The 23,517-nt window shown below is 42.1% G+C and overlaps 1 protein-coding gene across 3 annotated transcripts in view; it reads left to right on the top strand.

The window, feature by feature from the left end:
* LOC307194867 (uncharacterized protein C1orf21) overlaps positions 1–23,517 on the top strand; it is a 225,083-nt gene that overhangs the window by 65,456 nt on the left and 136,110 nt on the right. For all 3 annotated transcript variants that reach the window (XM_079938242.1, XM_079938243.1, XM_079938244.1), the window contains exon 2: positions 14,056–14,274. In XM_079938242.1, coding sequence (XP_079794368.1) covers positions 14,181–14,274 — 94 coding nt within the window. In that variant the 5' untranslated portion in view covers positions 14,056–14,180. The remainder of the gene's footprint in view (positions 1–14,055; positions 14,275–23,517) is intronic.

Below are 23,517 nucleotides of genomic sequence, written 5' to 3'. Positions count from 1 at the left end.
CAAGCGGGAAGGAACACCATGTTCAGTAATTACGCTACTTCAAATGGGGAACATTTGGGCTGATTTCAAATAACTGTTTTAGAGTAGACTGCAAATTTTGGTAACATTTACAAGATCCTAATAACTCATAACCTGTAATCCTAGATGTTCCTCAATAGCTTTTCAATGGCTGAAGATGAACGTCAAGGCCAGGGAAAAGCTTCTTACCCTCCCTTTATGTGTTTGTGGTCTCAAACCCCACTAAACATCACCGAAACCATGGTAGGTATGTGGAAAGACTGCCCAGTGCAGAGTCAGGAATGAACTCGTCAGGAGCAGAACAGCATCTGCTGGTACATTAGGGAGGAGTGGTTATTCCTCACCTGATTTTGCTTTGTCCTCCTAGGTCTGTTTTCTCTCAGCTTCTTACAGTTTGTTTTCTTTAAGTAGATGATCACACAGAATGCGTTTTTTGACTGAGCTGTACAAAATCGATGAAGTTCCCAAAAGTCCTATGCATTTCTTGAGAGCAGCATGAGAACTGAAGTGCTTTTTTTCGTTTTGTTTTTTAAAGGGACATTGATTTGTGCTACCTGAAAATGGTTATTTATACTTTCAATTTGTTTGGCCCTCTGAGGACATCGTCCTTAAAAAGTTCCTTGTCATGGAAAGCTTAGCAAAGATTTAAATTTCAGCAAAAACAAAACCAAACCCTTGATTTTTCAGATGGTTGAGTTTTAGAAGCGCGGCTCTAGACTCTAACTGACAGTCAGGACATGCACAGTCAAGGTTGGCTGACTTATCCATTTTGGAATCTCTGGTCCCTAGTGAAATGTTGAGAACTAAACAAGTTACCAAAAAATGGTTGTTGAAATAAATAAATAGCACAGTTTTCTTGGGCAGATTAGGGACAAGTATACAAGTACCAGATGCTTCCAAGATTCCATTATACTAGTATAATATTACATATAACTCCCTTCCTATCTTTTTAGGGAGTATATACTGAACATAATTTTAAATTGTCTTTCATGGCTCAGATGACCATTTTTAACTATAGCTATTGGTGATACGCTAAAGAGGTCACTGACCACGCAGGTGACCTAGGACCTGAGGCGGAGGAGAGATAAATCCCTTCTTTTTTTTTGAATTTTATTTTCTTTTTTATACAGCAGGTCCTTATTAGTCATCCATTATATACACATCAGTGTACACATGTCAATCCCAATCGCCCAGTTCATCACCTCCCCACCACTACCACTTCCCCCCATTGGTGTCCATACCTTTGTTCTCTACATCTGTGTCTCAATTTCTGCCCTGCAAACCAGTTCATCTGTACCATTTTTCTAGGTTCCACATATATGTGTTAATACATGATATTTGTTTTTCTCTTTCTGACTTACTTCACTCTGTATGACAGTCTCTAGATCCATCCACATCTCTACAAATGACCCAATTTCAGTCCTTTTTATGGCTGAGTAATATTCCATTGTATATATGTACCACATCTTCTTTATCCATTCATCTGTCGATGGGCATTTAGGTTGTTTCCATGACCTGGCTATTGTAAATAGTGCTGCAATGAACATTGGGGTGCCTGTGTCTTTTTGAATTATGGTTTTCTCTGGGTATATGCTCAGTGGTGGGATTGCTGGGTCATATGGTAATTCTATTTTTAGTTTTTTAAGGAACCTCCATTCCCACCAACAGTGCAAGAGGGTTCCCTTTTCTCCACACCCTCTCCAGCATTTGTTGTTTGGAGATTTTCTGATGATGCCCATTCTAACTGGTGTGAGGTGATACCTCATTGTAGTTTTGATTTGCATTTCTCTAATAATTAGTGATGCTGAGTAGCTTTTCATGTGAGAGCTCCCTTCTTTAAGAGCCCCCCATGACTCTTTGTGAAAAGAGGTTTCTAAGAGAATTCATCTGCTCACCATATATTGCAGACCTACTGTGTGCCTGACCTGTGGCAGAGGAAATCTAGAGAGGAATAATTAGGACATGGTCATGACCTTGGAAATCTGTCTGGTGAAGGAGACAGACACATAAACACCTAAGAGTGGAAGATGTGAGTGGCACAGTCATCCAGGCTGTGACAAAGTGTAGGAGAGCTCACTGACCTTTGATTTGTCTGCACACAGCGGCCTCTGCCTTCACAGCCCTGGCATGTCCACACAGAGGTTGGCCTGCCCACCCCCAGTGCTGCAGAAACAACGGCACTGCTCAGGGCTCTCTGTGCAGGAGCTGCAGTAGGGCCATGAGCCTCTCCTGCTGCAGAGCTGCTGTTTCTTGGCTTCTGTCTGTATTCGGTCCTGCCTGCTTATCTTTGGTTTAGTTCCTAAGGAGAACTAAGCTGCCACAGTTTACTTCTCATCTCTCTTTCCATCTCTTCTTTCTAGTCTCTTTTGCCTCTTCCCCTTTCTTCGTAAAGTTCATCACCATCCCATTAAGTCATGATGATGGTGATGATAATGACAGTAACTATCATGTATTGATTTTTTTACTAATTGCCAGGGGCTGTGCTAAGCACTTTACATATATCGTCTCATCTGCTTCCCTCAAAATTCATGCAGTCTTATCCCATCTTGTAAATGAGAACCCAAGGCCCTGTGAAGTCAATAACTTGCCCAATGCCACACAACTCCTTTCCTTTACAAAATCACAAAATGCTGGAGGTAATCTTTGCATCTCTAGAATTTTTAGTGTGTGTGTGTGTGTGTGTGTGTGTGTGTGTATAACAGAGGGAGACTGAGTCCTTCACCAACAAAGTGGTTTTATCTGTTTGCTTTCTCTACGTTTTGGGGCCACTTCCAGAAATTGAGCTGTTCTGGTTGGAACTTGAAGGTTCTAGCAGGCAGAATTTCAGATGGCCAAGGCTTTCCCTTAGGGACACTCATTTCAGTGAACAGCTCTCAGTCCAGCAGGCAAGTAATGGGTTTACTCAATCACTGGGTCATTGCTGACTTCCTCTCAGACCTGGGATTGTGTGGCCTGAGGCAGAGGACTGGGAGAAAGAAAGCACTGTTAGGCCAGACTTTGCAGCAGTCTCTGATGGATGAGTTCATTTGTTTTAGTAGGGAGGGGAAAAAAGGAGGAAAGGGGTTATTGTGAGAGGAAAGAGGAATGCACGTTTATATTTTGAGAGAAACACTTTTTCTAGTGTTCGCATCTTATCAAAGTGTTACTACATTGCTTCGTTCAAAGTTTTTATAATTCTGAGGATACTAAACATACATGTACTCAAATATTAGCACCAGAAGCCACAAATAAAATAGCAGCAGGCTTTTCTTGTTTTTATACAATTCTCACGTTTGCTTCTAATGGTTAGTTTGGGTAATTTGTACCTTTTGTATCTGTTGGTCATATTTCTTTGTATCTACCACAGTAACCAGTTTAAGGCTGAGATACAAGTTTCTGCATTAAGTTTAGAGATTGAATTGAATCAGAAATGTGGACTACAGTAGCCTTGTATAAAAGTTGAGTCTTTGTAATTCAGTAAGGAAAACATCCCATGTCTTTTTTCCAGTGTGTGCATCAGACAAAGGTCAGTGGCATTCAACCCTTGTCCTTAGCACCACGAAAGTAACATCCAGATTTCCAAGGGATTAATCCAGCTGCAGTTCTGTTCTAGTTTATGTTGTTAAAGGGGATCAGCTGCTCAAGACTGACGTGACATCTGTTTCACCGTCCTCCTCCTCGGTAAATGAGGGTCTCTTACCCGAGGGTCTCTTTCCAAGGGTCTGCTAAGAGTAGCACATTTGCTGGATGTTACTACATTTCTTGTTGCATAAAATAAAGCTGAGACAAGCACTAATTTAATTAGCTTGAGATATGCTATGACTTTGAAGAACATCTCTGATCCCTATTTTCCTTGCCATGTCCATTAGTCATTGGAATTTTATTTTACTTTACTTTATTATGTTTATGATCTGTTAGCCGTTTCTGAATGCTGGCCCTTCAAAGGCAAGGAATCGTTATCTGTTCTTCACAATGCATTTCAACACACAGGTCGCCCAGGATGTCCTTCATTGGCCATTCAGGAAGGATCATGACTTATCTGCTTAGATTAGAATCAAATTGTGCTTTTTTAAGTAACTCATACTTATTCTATTTACATGTTCTAGTCATTTCTTGATTTTTATTTTTTCCTTTCCAACTGTTTTCTCTCGTTTTCTCCAGGGCCACATATGGGGGCAAACTGATTCTACCCAGTGCTCCTGAAAAGCCATGAGTCTGATAGGTAATGTCAGGCACCTGGCAGAGCAGAGTATGCACAGAACATTACCTTGCATTTTATAAGTGCTTTGCGCAGCGTTTCATAATCTACCTAGATTTTCAAAACAATCCAAAAAAAGAAGGAAAACAGCCGTTACTACTAGGATACTGACAAGGAAATCACATGGATTTGTCCCAAGTGACATGCTGAACCAGCAGCACAGCTGTCAAAAGATCCTGGTCATGGGTGTCTTGGTACAGAAGATTCCCCACTGATGCAGGTTGGCAGCTTCCCGCAAATCCCCTTGGTATTCTGAGTCTTGGAGGTGGGAAAAGAAGGAGAACTCAAAAAGTCCATGAATAGCCGCCATTGGCCTTGATCACAGAGGAGCAAATCCAGAAACGGCCTAATTCTTCTGCATAGGTTCACCCTGGTGTGGATGGGTGGCTTTAATCAAGATCTGGTATTTTCGTCTCTTGCCTTCACAGAAGTAGTGTCAGCCATGCATGAACTGTGTGAACACATATAGGTAATACAAGAATAGAGTTTTCCGCTACAGGGTAAAGGCACCAAACTCCTAAGTCCTTAGCTGAAGAACAATTATTCCACAAGCTTTTTCTATCCAGCTCTCTATAAGAAACATTTAAAATTTTTATTTTTATCCATTAAAGGCAGAATAGAAAAGAGGAAATAAGAGAGCTAAGCCTTGTTCATTTTTTCACTTGATACACAATTGAAATCAACACCCTTGGGCCAAAACATAATAAATCTTTAGACCTCATAGGGCTTCCTGAAATATTTTGGGAAAAAAAAATTTGCAAGTATATCCTAATTGGGTAAGTGCTGAAACAAAGTTTCTAAATAAACCGAGTCTAGGTGAGAAATGGCCTTTTTATAAGTGGTAATTTCATCCTCAGCATCACTTGGACATAAGTTCAGGTAGGTCATAGAATAAAAGGAAGAGGCTCAGGGCTTCCCTGGTGGCGCAGTGGTTGAGAGTCCGCCTGCCGATGCAGGGGACACGGGTTCGTGCTCCGGTCTGGGAAGATCCCACATGCCGCAGAGCGGCTGGGCCCATGAGCCATGGCCGCTGAGCCTGCGCGTCCGGAGCCTGTGCTCTGCAAGGGGAGAGGCCACAACACTGAGAGGCCTGCGTACTGCAAAAAAAAAAAAAAAAAAAAAAAAAAATTGAAAAAGGAAGAGACTCAGAGAGAGGCAGCCCAGCCTTGGTACTGAGGCAGGCATGTAACCCTTGCGACCAGGGCTCAGCATCCCCACTCCCTTTCCAGTGCTCCTTCCACTTGTCGCCTTGTCTCCTTGTCCTCATACCTCACTGCGGAGACCCAACAAAAATGTATCATCTCGCATAGGACTTACTATTGTTATGTTTCGGAGAGACACCTCTGTACAATTATTACTTGTGGAAGTGAGCGTTTTCCCATAAAGAAAGCAGAAGCAGATATTCCTGTTTCTTTGGCGTTGATAGCATATTGTCAATTGTCATGCCACTAAATGAGTGTGATACGAGGAATAAATATCTTCTGTGATGCCAGCAATTGCTGGGTGATAGGAAGATTTGACTTTTCCAGAGTATCCTCACGTCAAATGTGACATCTCTTTGTGTATTATCTTTAACATGCACAATGAAATGTGAAATGGTGTTAACAGTAGCCCAAGGATACCAAAGCTTCAAGATTAGGAATCACTTTCAGGCTGTCTTTCTTCTTCCCCCCAGTGGGCTGCTGTATTAACACTCATTACAGCGAAGCAGAACAGATGGGCAAACAGACTGATTAGTTATTTATATGTATATATTTTTCTTTGTGAAGCTTAGATGTTGGCTCTTTCTTCAATAGAAGAAAGGAATTTTTAGATGTTGCCTTGTCTTGATTTCCCTTTTTAATCAAAAGAAGAAAGGGGGTACTTTGCTCCTGATCTAATAGTAATGTGCCTATTATCCTTTTCTTAACTGCTGACTTCATAGCTCTCTGTACCCATTGCAATCAGAATTCGATTTTCTCCAACCCTCCAAGCTGCATGTGGTGTCTTCGTGTTCTTTCTGGCCTAGGATTTCTTTATGGAGTTTATCACTTTTAATTCATTTTTCAGAAGTGTCCTTCTTGACAAGGAAACTGTCTATAGTTTTTTTGGCTTTTCCATCCAAAATTAAAAAATACATGATTAATTGGTGGAAAGTGAAATTATCCATAATATTACATAAATAGAAATATTTTCCATAGCCTTTTTTAAGAAGGTCAGATATTGCTTTGATTTTTCTTAAAACAGATTTTGCATATTTTATTCCTTCCCAATTTTATAAAAGGTTTTTTGATGAAATTATGCTTCCAGTTCAAAAAGTTAAGGTAAAGAAAAAAGCCATCCACAATTCCATTTCTGGATATATATATTCAAAGGAAATGAAATTATTATCTTGAAGAGATATCTGCACTCCCATGTTCATTGCAGCATTATTCACAGTAGTCAAGGTATGGAAACAAGTGTCCTTCAGTGAATGAATGGATCAAGAAAATGTGAGACAACACACACACACACAGAGGAATATTATTGAGCCTGATTATGAAAGAAATCCTGCCATTCCCAACTGTATGGATGAACCTGGAAGGAATTAAGCTAAGTGAAATAAGCTAGACAGAATCTTATATGTAGAATCTTAAAAATAAAAAAGTCAAACTTACGGAAACAGAGAGTAGAATTGTGGTTGCCAGAAGCTGGGGAGTGGGAAAAATAGGCAGAGGCTGGTAAAAGGGTACAAACTTTTAGTTATAAGATGAATAAGGTCTGAGGTATAACATGGTGACTGTAACACTGTATTGTATAATTGAAAGTTGCTAAAAGAATAGAACTTGTGGATGCATCAAAAAAAAAAGTAAATATGTGAAGGGATACATGTATTAATTAACTTGGTGGGAATCCTTTCACAATGTATATAGTATATTGAATCATCCTGTTGAATATAGTATATTGCAGTTTTGTCAGTTATTCCTCAACAAAGCTGAAACAATAAAAAGAAACCCATCTGCACTGGAAAAAAAGAAAAAAGCCATCATAAATCCATAATCTTTTCTTATAAAAGGGCAAATGTATCACACATATATAACATGCATAAAAAAGTAATGGACTTACTTGTATACAGAAAAGAACGTCCTCAGGTTATAATGTGAAGTGTCCTGGAACAATAATTCCCCTTAGGATATCTAAAATAGTCTGCAGAGTCTTGAGGCATAGTGTAAGGAGAGGAGGGATAAACGTGCACAGTTGAAGGTTTTTTAGTCTTTTGGAAAAATTTTGAATTGGATTTACAGATGTGCTAATGTATTTTATCAAAGCAAGAAAATTATTCTATAAAGATGGCACTGTATGAGGTTAATGCATAGCATTATGAAGGGACTACAGCTTCTAATTTCATGATATAGGATAATATAGCCGTATAGCCACTTGGGGAGATTTTTACACAAAGCCGTGGGCTATTAATTGGAGCCCGTGTTTTTGAGGTGCCCAGTGATCCTATCATATAGATTATTTAGTTTTAAAAAATCATCCTCAGTGGGACTTGGTATTAGAAGATTCCATCAAACATCAAAGAGATGCTTCAGTTTAATTCTCACACTGTGATCTGTGACTTCAGAAATAGCATGCTGTTAATAACAATATGTGAGAACGAGACTCAGATCTTCTTGTTGCTTTCGGTCTCTGCATGCTCATTTGCACCCTCAGTTACCTCTCTAAGTGGGCTGGTATCAGGGAGGTGAATGAATAGATGTTGTGGGAGTTGGGAGAGAAAAGCTGAGCAAAACTAATGGAAAAATGGAAGCTAAAAAAATATGCTCGAATTTATGTGAAGGATAGTAGAAACTGAAGGGAAACTTGCTTGAGCAGATGATGGTGGCAGTAATTAGGGGTACATTTCTGAAGGTCTCCTCAATTTGAGGTCTCAGTTAGATTGAGGTTAATTAAGAGAATTTTCAGTAGAAATGAAACCTTGACATTACATCAGGCTATAAAAGAGATGCAGTTCAGAAGTGTTTTAATGATGTTTATTCAGCTATGTTCGGGACTCAAACTCAACCTTTCTTGACATTCCCAATCTCGAGGCTGAATCAGGTGCCTGTGGGGTGAACTACCCTGTCATCCTATATTTATCCAGCAGTTGCTGTACCACATTGTTGTGAAACTGGTCTTTCTCACGATCACCTTTCTCTGAGTGTTCATATTCTATGGGGATGGTTGGGGAGGACACTGTATCTTGTCCTGTTTATCTCTATATACCCAGTGTCTGCCAAAAACGTGTCTGTCGGTTTAGTAGTTTTCAATAAATATCTGTTGATTAAATGAATGAATGGATGGACAATTGTTTATGTGCAGAATCCAAATGACATAGTAAAAAACTTTCCCCAGTGACCAATGGTTAATTTTGAGTGTTGGAGATCCTCTGCCTCTCAGATAACTTCATAATTATCTCCTTCGAAATGGGCAAAATATTAAAATATATTTCTGTCAAGGTTGTAAAACTTGAAAACCTCGCTCTTAAAATTAACTTACTGCTATAAAATACATAATGTGTGTGTTTCAAAAACAAAACCCGCACCTAATTGTGATTTGGAGAGAACTCACATTGAGTGATAGTGCTTTTTTTTTTTTTTTTTTTTTTTTGTGGTATGTGGGCCTCTCACTGTTGTGGCCCCTCCCGTTGCGGAGCACAGGCTCCGGACATGCAGGCTCAGTGGCCATGGCTGACGGGCCCAGCCGCTCCGCGGCATGTGGGATCTTCCCGGACGGGGGCACGAACCCGTGTCCCCTGCATCGGCAGGCGGACTCTCAACCACTGCGCCACCAGGGAAGCCCCGAGTGATAGTGCTTTTTAAAAAATATAATTAAATGAAGACTTCTCAAGTCATCACTTGAATTGGATGTGTCTAATTAGAATCGCGTCTAATCTGCTTATTAACATGCCTCTCACTTCCATGCCTGAATAATAGAGAAGTCCTTTGAAAAGGTTTTTTATGTTTTATTTTTGTTTGCCTGCTGCAGTGTGTTTGATTTTCATGTGATTTCAACTTTTTTTTTATTCAAGTAAGATTTGTTGCTACAAACAGAACTTCTAGAACAGAAGAAACAGCGCACAGTGCTTTTCGGGAATAGCAAAGAGTAATTCACGTCTTAGATTCTTACATTAACTTCTTGGGTAGATGGTGAGGCTGTCAGCGTGAAATAGGAATGAGGAGCAGCAAAGGAAGAGGACGCCCAGAGAGGAGGGTTGTAAACTGTCTCTGGATTTCTACTGTCCTTCTGGATTTTGCTAGGGTTTCCCACTCTCCTTTCCTGTTTTTACTTTGTTTATTCTGAAGAGGCGGCAACAGACTGGGAGGGGAGGCGAGGTTTCCCCTCTCACTTCGGGTTGCTCTGCGGTGTACTATGTACGTGTGAGGTGGTTTTCCCACATTCCTTTTTGAAAAGTAAGGAATTCATTCTGGGAGCCCACGCCTGTCACCTTACGTGGTGGTGCTGAAAGGGAACGAGGGAGATGGGCCAAGCGGCAGCAGCAACAACCCTTAGCCGCCACCTGCTTACAGAGGAGTGTTCTCCCTTCTGCCTTTAGAACTGATTCCTGTCTCCTATCCTTCTTGTCTCATATTTCAGCGCTGTTTCTTTAAAAACTGTAGTAGGTCGACAGAGTGGATATCAGCACTACTAATTTAATGTCTCTCAAAGTGTGCTCAAATTTGGATCAAACGGACTTCCTACATCGTAGGAGGTTTTATAGTTTATCTTTAAAGTTGGATAAAGTTAGCAAGGCCTCCTCCAGGGCCTTCACAAGCATCAGCAGTGCAGTCCTCTTCCCTGCCCCGCCCCGCCCTTGACCCCTCTGGACACACACACACACACACACACACACACACACACACACCCGCCACGCACTTCCAAGTTCCAGTGTCATAGCTCGGGCAGTTCTTCACATCTGGATGATGGTACTGTCCTTTCAGCCTGGCAAGTTTCTACCAAACGTTAAGACCCTACAGAATATCACTTCTTTTAATTCCTGCCTTTTCCCAGTCATCATTTAATCTGCTTCCTTGAATTCTACATTGCCATAGATTCCTGTGAATCATTTATCGTGGCACTTAATACACTGTATTGTGTAGGTTAAAAAAAAAAGTCAGCACATCTCCCCCATCTGGCCTGGGAGCTCTATAGACGAATATGAGTGGACCACCAGTGGTAATATTGTAGCTTTAATGACATTGCTGCTAACTATCATCAGAATAGTTGTGTGTGTGTTTTCCATATAGCTTTCAAAAGGGGAAAATGTGTTAACATGAGGTTACCTAATAGTGTTGAGAAACTGATAAGCATTAACTAGGAAAAAAATCATCCTTGTTTGTAAAACATTACCAACTAACCCTATACTTTCTGTTAATGATTTTATATAACCAGTGATAGAAACTAGTCTGGAGAACTATACAAAGACATGGTTAGTATTATAGCCATTGAGTTGATGTTGAAATTTGTATTTGCTTGGCTTGATGTAAGATCATTACCTGTGGTATCTAAGTTCATTTATTAGATTGATTTAGAATTATCTTTTAGTACTGGGCTAATTTGAAAATTTCCCTTTGCTGAGATTAGGTGGTTTAAATGATAGAATTTCTCTGTCCAGAGATGTGGTCAATGCTCTAGGAAGGAGGGCTTAGGGGAACCAATTTTGTTGGAAGAGAAAACTTGCAGCTGCCTTTGGGTAGCACTGTTCTTGACACTGAGAAACGTCAGTTGTTCCTAAAGCGGAGAGGAGAGTAGTGGAGTATGGGTGCTGATGTGAGGGGTAAGGGCCTGTGTTACAGTGGGACGGATGGAGATGAAGGCATCGGTAGATGTTTCAAAGTGAACATCTACGAGACTGGAACGGCTTGATAAGGATGATGAAAAAATAAATAAAAATGAGCAACCTGAGCATGACACACCTTGAGAATTTGGATGGTGACCTTGAGTGGGGCAGGGGAAGGTAAATTCACTCCAGTTAACTAGGGGATTATCTCCTTTGTGGTTTATCCATAAATGCGCTTGCAGCCTTTAGTAGAGGTCAAACAGAGGCATAAAGGCTCTGAAAGAGGTGGACGAGCACCTCATTTTCTTCCCGTCATATTCCTACATCTGCTCAGTCCTTAAAGCATTCAGCTAACTAAGCAGAAAATTGACAAAAAGTACATTCAAGTCCTTTCCCCCATCTCCTTCCTTCCCAAACAGTATCGCCTCAAGTAAAATAAAAGTATTGAATCATTTATGGAACCCACTGGAAATGCTAGCCCATGTTCCAACCCACCTCCTCCTGGCAAAATCTGAGGAGCTAGGAAGAGCTGGCCTGTGTGCAGGACAGGATGAGGAGGTCGGAGGACTTCTCCCAGCCTCTGGAACTCGATGGATCTCATCAATGTCCTTTCCTCCCTCTGAAGCTTTTTGAGATTCCGGAACATTAGCAAACCTATATAGCCCATTAAGTTTGTGTGTGGCAAGTAGGAGTGCTCAAATATTTATTTGAATAAATAAATAGAAATTTTTTAGCTCCTCAAAAAGTCCAGCCACACCTAGAGTCTGTCATACAGAGTGAAGTAAATGAGCAAGAGAAAAACAAATACCGTATGCTAACACATATATATGGAATCTAAAAAAAAAAAAAGGTTCTGAAGAACCTAGGGGCAGGACAGGAATAAAGATGCAGACATAGAAAATGGACTTGAGGACATGGGGAAGGGGAAGGGGAAGCTGGGACAAAGTGAGAGAGTGGCATGGACATATATACACTACCAAACGTAAAATAGATAGCTAGTGGGAAGCAGCTGCATAGCACAGGGAGATCAGCTCGGTGCTTTGTGACCACCTAGAGGGGTGGGATAGGGAGGGTGGGAGGGAGATGCAAGAGGGAGGAGATATGGGAATATATGTATATGTATAGCTGATTCACTTTGTTATAAAGCAGAAACTAACACACCATTGTAAAGCAATTATACTCCAATAAAGATGTTAAAAAAAAAAAGTCCAACCACAGAACACTCTAAGACATAAATCACAGCAAGATCCTTTTTGACCCACCTCCTAGAGGAATGGAAATAAAATCAAAAATAAACAAATGGGACCTAATGAAACAAAATCTTTTGCACAGCAAAGGAAACCATAAACAAGATGGAAAGACAGCCCTCAGAATGGGAGAAAATATTTGCAAATGAAGCAACTGACAAAGGATTAATCTCCAAAATATACAAGCAGCTCATGCAGCTCAATATCAAAAAAACAAACAACCCAATCCAAAAATGGGCAGAAGACCTAAATAGACATTTCTCCAAAGTAGACATACAGATTGCCAAAAAACACATGAAAAGATGCTCAACATCACTAATCATTAGAGAAATGCAAAGCAAGACTACAATGAGATATCACCTCAAACCGGTCAGAATGGCCATCATCAAAAAATCTGCAAACAGTAAATGCTGGAGAGGGTGTGGAGAAAAGGGAACCCTCCTGCACTGTTGGTGGGAATGTAAACTGATACAGCCACTATGGAGAACTGTGTGGAGGTTCCTTAAAAAACTAAAAATAGAACTACCATATGACCCAACAGTCCCACTGCTGGGCATATACCCTGAGAAAACCATAATTCAAAAAGATAGATGGGGCTTCCCTGGTGGCACAGTGGTTAAGAATCCGCCTGCCAATGCAGGGGACATAGGTTCGAGCCCTGGTCTGGGAAGATCCCACATGCCGTGGAGCAAGCAAGCCCAGGCACCACAACTACTGAGCCTGCACTCTAGAGCCTGCGAGCCACAACTACTGAGCCCGCGTGCCACAACTACTGAAGCCTGCACGCCTAGAACCCGTGCTCTGCAACAAGAGAAGCCACCACGATGACAAGTCTGCACACTGCAACGAAGAGTGGCCCCCACTCGCTACAACTAGAGAAAGCCCGTGCACAGCAATGAAGACCCAACGCAGCCAAAAATAAAATAAATGTATATAAAACAAACAAGTAAAAAAAAAAAAAAAAGATGTACCACAATCTTCATTTCAACACTATTTACAATAGCCAGGACATGGAAGCAAACTAAATGTCCATTGACAGATGAATGGATAAAGAAGATGTGGCACATACATACGATGGAATATTACTCAGCCATAAAAATGAACAAGATTGAGTTATTGTAATGAGGTGGATGGACCTAGAGTCTGTCATACAGTGAAGTAAGTCAGAAAGAGAAAAACAAATACCGTATGCTAACGCACATATATGGAATCTAAAAAAAAACGGTGCTAATGAACTTAAGGGCAGGACAGGAATAAAGATGCCGACATAGAGAATGGACTTGAGGACACCGGGAGGGGGAAGGTTAAGCTGGGACAAAGTGAGAGAGTGGCATGGGCATATATACACTACCAAACGTAAAATAGATAGCTAGTGGGAAGCAGCCGCATAGCACAGGGAGATCAGTTTGGTGCTTTGTGACCACCTAGAGGGGTGGGATAGGGAGGGTGGGAGGGAGACGCAAGAGGGAGGGGATATGGGGATATACATATAGCTGATTCACTTTGTCATACAGCAGAAACTAACACAACATTGTAAAGCAATCATGTTCCAATAAAGATTAAAAAAAAAAAAGTCCAGCCACGTGTTGTGCAGGGCACAGGCCTTCTGACCTTGCTTTTCAAGTGGGGGTCAGATGAGAGTGACCCGTGCTGCATTTCCTTCTTCGGCGCCTGGTCGCACCCCAGTCCAGCGGGGTCGGGCGGGAATCACCACGGAGACTGAGACACTGGCTTCGTGTCCCACATTCTGATCTGGCGCTCTCTTCTTGCAGGTGCGCACATTTTGACCGACTCAGCAAGAAGGTGGATTTTCCTTGTGTCTAAAGAGAAGAAAATGTCCCCGTGTCTGTAGAGATGCTTTGCAGTTCAGCCCGGCTGAAGCTGACCGAATGAGACTATGGGCTGTGCCTCTGCGAAGCATGTTGCCACTGTTCAAAATGAAGAGGAAGCCCAGAAAGGGAAGAACTACCAGAATGGAGACGTGTTTGGTGGTAAGTGCAGTTGAGTTTCATCCTTGGCCCCTCCATCCAGGCCTTTCATGTGAACAATTGCAGTGTTCCTGTGTTCTGTTTGCTGGGGGGCGGGGTGGGGTGCAGGGGTGATGGGGGTTGTGGGTAGAGGGCTGATGGGAGATGATAAAAATCAAGGCAGATCTTTTACATTGGACAGTTTTCATCATAATTTATACCTAGAAGACTTTGAGGAGGATCATGGAGGTTTTATGCAGAGCTCACATTTAAATCAAGCTTTGAAGAACTAGTAGGACATAAACAGGTGCACGGGACAGTGGCCACAGGGTGTCCTGGTCCAGAACTGTAGGACTGAGCACATGGAGGTACAAAAGCGGGCAAGGATTAATAATGGAGGGAATGACATGTTTTTTGGAGTTTATTATAAGTTTATAAGGAATTACTCTTTCTGTGAATTAGAAATTCTCGGTTTCAAAACACAATTACAGTGAACTTAGAAATCGTCTTTTAACCATCCTGTGATGATTCATAGTGACTTGAGACTATCTAGTGCAGAGGTCACAAACTACCAACCCATGGCCACATCTGGTTTACAAATATATTTTCTTTGGCCCCCAGAGAATTTTAAAATAAAAAAGCAAGGCGGCCTTTAAAAATCAGGATGTTTCACACAAAACCCCAAATTTCTTGAGAAGGTCTGACAACACTGATTTTCCATTTCCTTAGGCAACAGTTGGTGGAACGGGTAGCAGTTGCCGGTTCAGTCCGAGTATGACCTCCAGTAAACGGCTGAGCCCGTGAACGCACATCAGGCCCAGTTCACTCACTGACGTTCCATGCCTGGCCACTTACAGCCTTTTGAGTTTGCCTAATCTTGAGTTTGTCCTTTGGAAGATCAATGATTACCCTGATGCAGGGTGGCTATGGGTTTGTACAAAATTCCAGTTAGTCCAGGCAGATGAAGCAGTTTTTGCTGAATTACTTTAACAATAATACCCAAGACTTGACATTTTCATGGTACTTTTACTCATAAAAGCACCCCTACATCTCTTACTCAATAAAGAACCTCATTGCAATGATGTTTACATGTCAACAACTCAAGTTGCACTATTCAGTCTCTGTCAAGGAATTCTATTGCGTTTCAATCTCTAGCTTTTGATCCATTGCATTGGTTGTTTCAGTCCCCTGGGGAAGAATTGGGAACAATGTGGAAGGGGTAATGCTCTGTTACAAGTGGACTCATGTATGTGGACGGAGGAAGATTTCATTTTGGTTTGTTTTAAGGAGATGTATTTGTTGCCTGGAACAAATTTGCTTCTAGTGGTCACTACCAATAGAAACAAGAACTGTGGAGAAGAGGGACATATGAGCATCTTAATAAAGTAGAATCCAGCTCTTTGAAACCACACCTGGGAAAACAGCTAATGGGAACTAGAGTCATTACTGTTACTCGCAAACACTTAACTTTTAAGAGGAAATAATCTAGTATCAGGGATTTGTTTAAATTAACTTCTGTGTGAGGTTCTGTGTTATTGTCATTTTTGTAATTAGAGCCACCACTTATGGAGCCTTCACCATATGTCAGACACCAAGAAGCATTTACATTCATTTTCATGTTGAATTTTCATAACAATCCTGTGAAATCTGTGCCATCTTAATTTTACAGATTTGGAAGCTGAGCACAGTGTGACTAACTGATCCAGAGTTACTCAGCTACTAAGCGGTAGAATCAGATGTCTCAGACTCCAAAGTCCACATTTCTTTCTCAATGTCATTTCCTGCTGCCTCCCATCCGTCACTCATTCCTTAACGCGAAAAAGTATTCACTGGCCGGTACACGGTGTGTCAGGCCCTTTGCTAAATGCCATGGAGGATACAGAGATAAACCTTGCTTTCTAGGAGTTCGTAAGAGGATGAAGAAGTGTTATGAGGCAGAATAAGCCAAATACCAGAAAAGGAAAAGACATACACATCGTGATAAGAGTCAGAGGGTTGAGAGACTGCCTTAAAAGGTGGGATCAGAGCAGATTTCTTATAGAGGTGACAGCTGACCCTGGCCCTAAAGGACTGGAGAATCTAAACCTGTCGGATGAAGGGTGTAGGAAGGAACTAGATGAGGAAAGGCTAGACGTGATGTGACCCATATTCAAGAATTACAGGTAATCCAGTTCGAATGTAATATAAAATATAAGTGAGAGGGAATTGGGTACAAAACTAAGTTAGAGTTATTAAATTATGGAGAATGTGGAATACCAGATTACAATCTGTAGAAAGGTAACCTTAGATTTGTGAGAGCAAAAATTTAGTGATATTCAGTATATTGTATTAATATTTTGCTTGTCAATGAGACCATCTAACCATTCATTTGCTAATATGGTTACAACTTTTATAGCTAAGAAGGCATTCTGTTGTTCTAAAGTACCATGTGTAGTTTGCAAATGTTAGCATCTAATAAAGGAGTCTTGTATTAGTCAACTATTGCTGGGTAATAGACAGCCTCAAGATCTTAGTGGCATTCAGCAATAATCATGTCTTTCTTGATCACGAGTTGCTTGGTCAGCTGGATTGGCTCTGCTCCATGTCTCTCTCAGCTTCCTCCTGGGACCAGTGAGCCAAGGGGGGTATGCTCTTCTTTTGCAAAAGGGTAAAATTATAAGTGATACACATGGTGCCTCTTAAGCTTAGGCTTAGACCTGGCACGCTGTCACCTGCACCCACATTTTACTAGCCAAATCAAGTCACATGAACAGGCTCAAAGACAAGGGGCAGAGAAGTCCATCTGACCACAGCACATTCATGGCAAGGGTATGGATGTAGAGAAAGGTCAAGAATTGGGGCTAATAATTCAGTCTACCCCATGCCTGCCCAGTCATTGCTGTCTGTGTGGCTCCATGCCATAAAGTGCACTCAAGGCCTCTGCCAGCTTCTCTTCATCCTCCTGGTACTCACACTGAAGTTTCATTCACTCCAGCATTCGTCATCTTGTTACTCTCTCTTACATCAGCATTTGCAGGTTTGTGGCATTGTGTTAGATAAAGCAGGAATACAGGGAGGGAGAGAGCTTCATGTACCAGTCCAGGGAGAGTTTTCCTAGCCCTACAGGGTTCTGGGAGTAGAATTGTCAGAATCCATTGTGAACGTCAGTACCAGTATCCTAGATGTTACTGAATGCTAGAGTTTGAATATGACAAGAGAAGGTCCTATCTGTTTCTCCACTCGAATTAGTTTGCAAGCAGAAGTCTACAAAATCCCAATAGAACCACAGATGGTCACAGATGAATGGTAGATCTGGCTCACTTTTAGCCATTTGATATCTTTTGTCACCCATTGTTTCAGTGATCTATTATCACATAGCAAAGGACTCCAAACTTAGCAGCACTGATTTATTATTTTTCCCCAATTCTGTGGGGTGGCTAGGGTTCATCTGCTGTTTTTTTTTTTTTTTTTTTGCCTGGGCTCAGCCATGCAGCTGCATTCAGCTGGGAGCTCAGCTGGGCTCGACTGACCACGATGGCTTCAGACCTCTCTCCCTCTGGGTAGTCAAATTTTCATGTGGCAGCTAGCTTCCAAGAGAGGAAGTAGAAGCTTCCAGGCCTCTTAAGACCTGGGTTTGAAAGTACAAGAATGTTATTTGTGCCGTGTTCTGTTGAGCAAAGCAAGTCACAAGACCAACCCAGAGTCAAGGGAGCACAAAGGCTCTCCATCTGTTGAGTCTGTGCCTTTGGGAGGGGAAGAACTGCTGGGAGCTGTCTTTGGAGATGGGTTACCACACCCATTGACAGAGGCAATGAGAACTCATGACTGGATTGTATTCCAACCTGGACAGTTATATTCTGCTTTCTAAATCACGGCTCTATTTTCCACCGAATAAAATGGCCTCACTCACTTTTCAAAAGCTTAATGCTTGAAAGACGTTATTACCACATGTTGTTGAAGAGTTGACCAAGTCTGTGAAAGGTGGCACATTGGGGGATAGCTCTGAAGTATATGTCTCTGAGTGTGTGTACACACACACATTTGATCCTTTTCCTAAAAGTGTTAATTTAATTTCATAGCTTCTAAGGACATGCTGGGAAGCGTTGATAAGCGGTGTGTTTTTACAAATAGTAATTTCCATTTGTATGAAGCATTTTGGTCTCTGTGATATTTTGGTTATTTAGGAGATGATGCCAAAAGCTCAGCTTCCCTCTACACCGGTGCTGAGTTGAACCTCAGAGACATATTTTTGGGTGAAGTAGAAAAGGATAGCTTTAGTACTTTGCCAGGCAAAGGGGAACACAGCGGACTCCTGCCTCGGAAAACTATGTGTCCCCACTTGGAGAGGATAGTGAGAAGTTTTATTGTAATGGTTCAAAGAGGGCATGATGAGCTTGTGGACATTCTTCTGATGGGTTGGTGGTGAGGTAAGTAGGAGTCAGCATCATCAACCTTCAGGTTCCAACTTGTCTGGGGTCTACATGCTTGTGGGTAGCTACCATCCTTAACTTCTCCCACCTGGAGGGGGTTTCAGTATTTGCAAAACAGCTCAAAGATGTTGTTTGTATCCCTTGATGGGGAGCCAGGACCTTGCCCCAAGGCTGCACTGTTGTTTCTCTTGACTGTTTGTTTCTCCCTGGTCTCGCATCCCCTCCCTTCCCTAATTAACAACTGTTTGAATCTGCCCACTGGGACTCAGGGAAGGTCATGGAGGCTGAACGAAGGCTCCTTCCTGTAATCAAAGAAATGGGGGAAACAGAAAGGCTTTGTGCCCAGGAGCCCCACAGGGCCCTGCTCGGTATCAGAGACCCACCACTCAAAATGTGTGGAACAGAATTGCTATAGAATATTCCACCATTGAGGATTAACTGACAAATGGGCATCTTGACTCCTAGATTTCATAGACTTCAGGAGATCATTGACAAGGAACTTTATCACGGACGTTGACCTATAGACTTTCTTTCTACTTTAAGTATAGGAGCATAAAAAGTTTCAGATCTAAAGTTGTGTCTCATTTCTGTGGCCCTTTCAGAAGTAAAAGCCGGGCCAGAAAGCGCCATCTCCAGATTGGAATTTTCCTTCCCTCAGTGGTTAGGGCAGATGTGAAAAGTGATCAGCATATCTGCTGAGGTCATTCAGAGGACAACTGAGCAGATTGCCAAGACCAGCTTGCATAAAGTAAGTGACCAACAGGCTCAAGTTATCAGGAACTAGTAAGGCAAGTTCTAAGAAAAGCCAGGTGCTTATTGGATTTCTTTCAACCATCATTCACTTAGACTATTAAAGTAGGTGCACAAAACAGATTCAGGCCTTATTAGGGAAATTTTCATATCCAACCTGAGATCATTATCTCTTCTGCTGCCCATCCCCAAGGGGGGAAACTCTTCAGTTATATTGACTTTCCTATTTGCGTGAAGGTCGCCATCATTCTTCTAGTAACGTAGACTTTAATCTTGCAGAGGCTTTAAACTTGAGGCCTTTGTCTCTCCCAGTTCCCAGACCTGTGAATCTCACTCTCTCCTAGCATCACTTTTCCTACCACCAGCATAGTTTAGGTTGTTATAAGTCCATAACCCAGAATAACGCAGTGTCCTCTGAACTGATGCTCCATTAGCCCTCTTTGTTGTTTGTTTGCTTCTTTGCTTTTGTTTTTAACTCTCAATTTTTTTGCACCCTTGCAGATGGTAGCAAGTTTTTCTGAAGTACTCCTTTGTCGATGTTAATTCTCCTGCACTCAGTTCTTAGACAGTAAAATCCTAAATCCTTAGTGAACATTCAAGACCTCTGACGATGACTCTTACCCTCTTACCCACCTTGGCAGCCTTGTTTCATACTCTGTCCCTCATGTTTCCCTGTTCTTCAGCCAGAAGAACAGCTCACCCTGTGACCACTTTGTACGCCTGTGTCCTCCAGGTCAAATACACCATGACCTCTGCTTGGCATGGGCCCTTTCTCCTGCGTTCATCTCTTTAAATCCTGCTCTTTTTCCAAACTTGCATAAAGCTTTCCTAATAACTTCAGAAAGAATCTCTTTCCTGCCATCCCAGAGTATATTTTTACATACTTATGTATTTGGTTTATTTGCTTATATGTTTAATCTCATTATTTGTGTGTGTGTGTCCTTTGTCTTATGAGCTGCAAAAAGCCCCTGGAGGAAGGGACTGTTTGACCTTGAGAGGACTCAGGCTTCCAGGAGCCGGGGCCTGACCATGCCAGCTCCCCTATGATGAGGTGGCCTTGACTGACTAAGGACCAAGATGGTCCTCTTGTTTGTATGTGTCCCCTTAAGTGGAAATGCTTAGATTATTAGAGTAAATTCTTCTGGAATGGTGGTGTATAAAAGAGCAGCAGTAAAGCTTTCTTTCACTTGGGCTCTATATTGCTGTGTGGCTTCAGTTCTGATCTGGTCCTTGGCTACATAAATCGAGAACATATAGCAGGGTGTGTGTGTGTGTGTGTGTGAGAGAGAGAGAGAGAGAGAGAGAGAGAGAGAGATGGCGTTATGCCAATCTGTTACCCATCTAAAATACTATAGGGAAAAAGAATACTATAGGGAAAAAGAATACTATAGGGACCAACTTTACAGGTTATGGTGAAGATTAAATGAGAAAATAGATTTATACAGAAATTCAAAGCAGTTGGAAGCAAAGTAATAATTCACTGTTTCTTCCTGTAATAATTTCTGGTTGTGTAAAGTGAAGATTAATTAAAGATGAATTAATCTGTGTTTGTGAGATAGTAGCAGAGAGCATAATGTTTAACTCTCTGCCATCCAGTACAGTAGCCACTGGCCACTTGTGACTATTAAGCATGTGAAATAAGGCTAATCCTAATTGACATGTGCTGTAATGTCACACGTGATTTTGAGGACTTACTGTGTTAAAAAAGTATAAAATAGCTCACTAATTTTCTATTGATTGCATGTTGAAAGGATAATATCTTGGATATATTGAGTTAAATAAAATCGATTATCAAAATTAAGTTCCCTGGTTTCTTTTTACTTATTTCATGTTGCTGCTGGAAATGTTTCAAGTACTTACATAACTCACATTATATTTCTATTGGATACTGCTAGTTTAAGTCATTAGAAAGTAGTGTTGGTGTTGACAGTTTCCTTCCCTTTCAAGTTTCAGTTTTGGAGTTTACTTATTATTGAATCGAAGAGGAGAGGGGTTCAGCTGAGGCAGCAGCCCTCATTTTGTGCTTTGGCTCTCCAGGTGGGAGGTGCATGCGGAGCACAAGACCAGGAGCGAGACAGAGATTGGGAGCCAGCCTGGCAGATGAGGTAGAGCAAACTCTAACTTGCTCATCTCTCAATGCTAATTAGTGGTAGTCTCTAGCTGCCTCCCCTGTAACTTTCCTGCTGGCCTCCAGAAGCTTCTTTTGACTTCTGAAGTTATTTCCCAAAGGTCAAAGAGGACATCTTCCCCTTCCCCCCGTCCTTTTTTTTTTTTTTTCAGTGAGTTGGTAAAGAACCTTAAAAGAGAAGTGTTTGATGGGTGTGTGATAGAGCTGGGTCACAGTCATAAAAGCTGAAAAATATTTAAGTCAAGATGAGTGAGGAACCTGGCCCTGGGTTTAGTCTTTGCAGATTCCACAAGGTCTTGAGCTGAGCCTCAGAAAGGCCTTACGGGCTTTTAGTACACATGGGGCTAATGAAATGATAGAAGTCAGCCCACCTTGGCCCTGAGTTTCCATCTCACACTTCCGAAAGGAAAGTGCTTAGGCCAGTGTCTGACTCAGAAAAGGTCTCACAGTATCTTAGTTTCGTTTTCTGCTTTTAGATCGTTCCTGGGCCATTCTGATAGGTGCTTATCACTTTGACAGGAAAGAGGAGACAGGCCCAAACCGTGAGCACGTAAGGCAGTGATTGTGAGTTCCCTCCTACCAGCTGGGTTTCTTCCCGCTTCCCCACTTCCTGTGTTGTCTTTGACAAGGAGCCTCGTCAGTGCCTGAGTTTCCTTGTCTACAGTATAGCGATAATAATGGTATCCACCACTCAGAGCTGTGTGGAGGATCAAACCACGGAAAGCACTTAGATGTCGGGTGTAATTAGCAGCTGAGCATGAGTTGTAACTAGGAGTAGCCTGGCCCAGCCTCTTCCCTTTGGCCCCTTGCCACCTCAGAACAGACCGCGCTGGAATGCCACGTGATGCAGGATTTAATCGAGCTGAGGTAGAGTCAGTCTGAATTTCTGTTCGGAAAAATTTTCTATGACAGAAAGTCTCGAAATGCACTCTACTTTATATATTTAAAGAAAGAAAAATCCAAGTGCTATTTTTCCTTCCCTTGCCAACGGTACCGTGAGCGTGTTCTTTTAATATTATATACAGAGGTAAGCCGAAAAGTAGGCCCGTCTGTCGCTTATGGCTACAAGGCAGCCTGACTGCAGGATGAGGGACCGTCCGAGTTCTCAGATGCCATAGACGGGGATGTGCTGGCAGGGCCCTCGGTGGTGTCACTTCAGTTTTATGTCTTGAGGGTTTCCTTCAATTGCTCCCTTGCCCCTCTAGGTGCCTGGTCTTCTCTGTAGCTGCCTGGAACCCTTCCTCAGGCAGAAAATAGGACTGAATTTGGCCCTGGAGAAGGCAGCAGAGATGCTGCTGGGTGCCTCCCGGTGGCCTGGTACCATCCAGTGGAAGGCACAGGGGACTGGAGCTGTGGGCAAGGCTTGTTCTCTGCTGGGGGAAGTTCTAAAAAAGTGACTCAGCCACAAGAGAGAAGGTAGGAGGGTTTCTGTACCCATAGCACTTCTCCTCAGAGTTATTTTCTCCTGAATGACGTCAAAGAATTCAGAAATTCAAAACAATATCCTCTTCCTGGAATCCTGGCTGATGTGGCAGAAAGGACCTGTTTTGCCATCAGCACCTGCCAGGTAGCACTTACCTAGCAGCACCTACCTGGTAGCAGCCACCTGCAGTGCACACCTGGCCATACCTGTCTGGTGCTTAGACCTCATTTAGGCCCCAGCTCTCTACAGAGAAGCGCAGTACCTACCTTCTGCACCTGGAGCCTTAAATGTGGCTGTTTCCTTTGCCCCTGAATTGTTAGCTGGCATCAAAAGCACAGACGCACACTTTACAGTTTATAAGGCCTTTTCACGAGCAGTTATAATCCCCACTTGATACAAAAGGAAACTGAAGAGCCCCGCCAGTTCACTTAACTGAAAAAGTGGGACTGTGCCTAGAATTAAGGATGCAGACTCTTGAAGAAGGGTGATTCCACTCTCAGGAATAAGATATCTGTCTTTGTCATTAAATCCGAACCCCCTGCCAATGCAGGGGACAC

The sequence above is a fragment of the Stenella coeruleoalba genome, assembly GCF_951394435.1.
Source record: "Stenella coeruleoalba genome assembly, chromosome: 1".
Taxonomy (NCBI): domain Eukaryota; kingdom Metazoa; phylum Chordata; class Mammalia; order Artiodactyla; family Delphinidae; genus Stenella; species Stenella coeruleoalba.
This window is presented reverse-complemented; position numbering and strand designations above follow the sequence as displayed.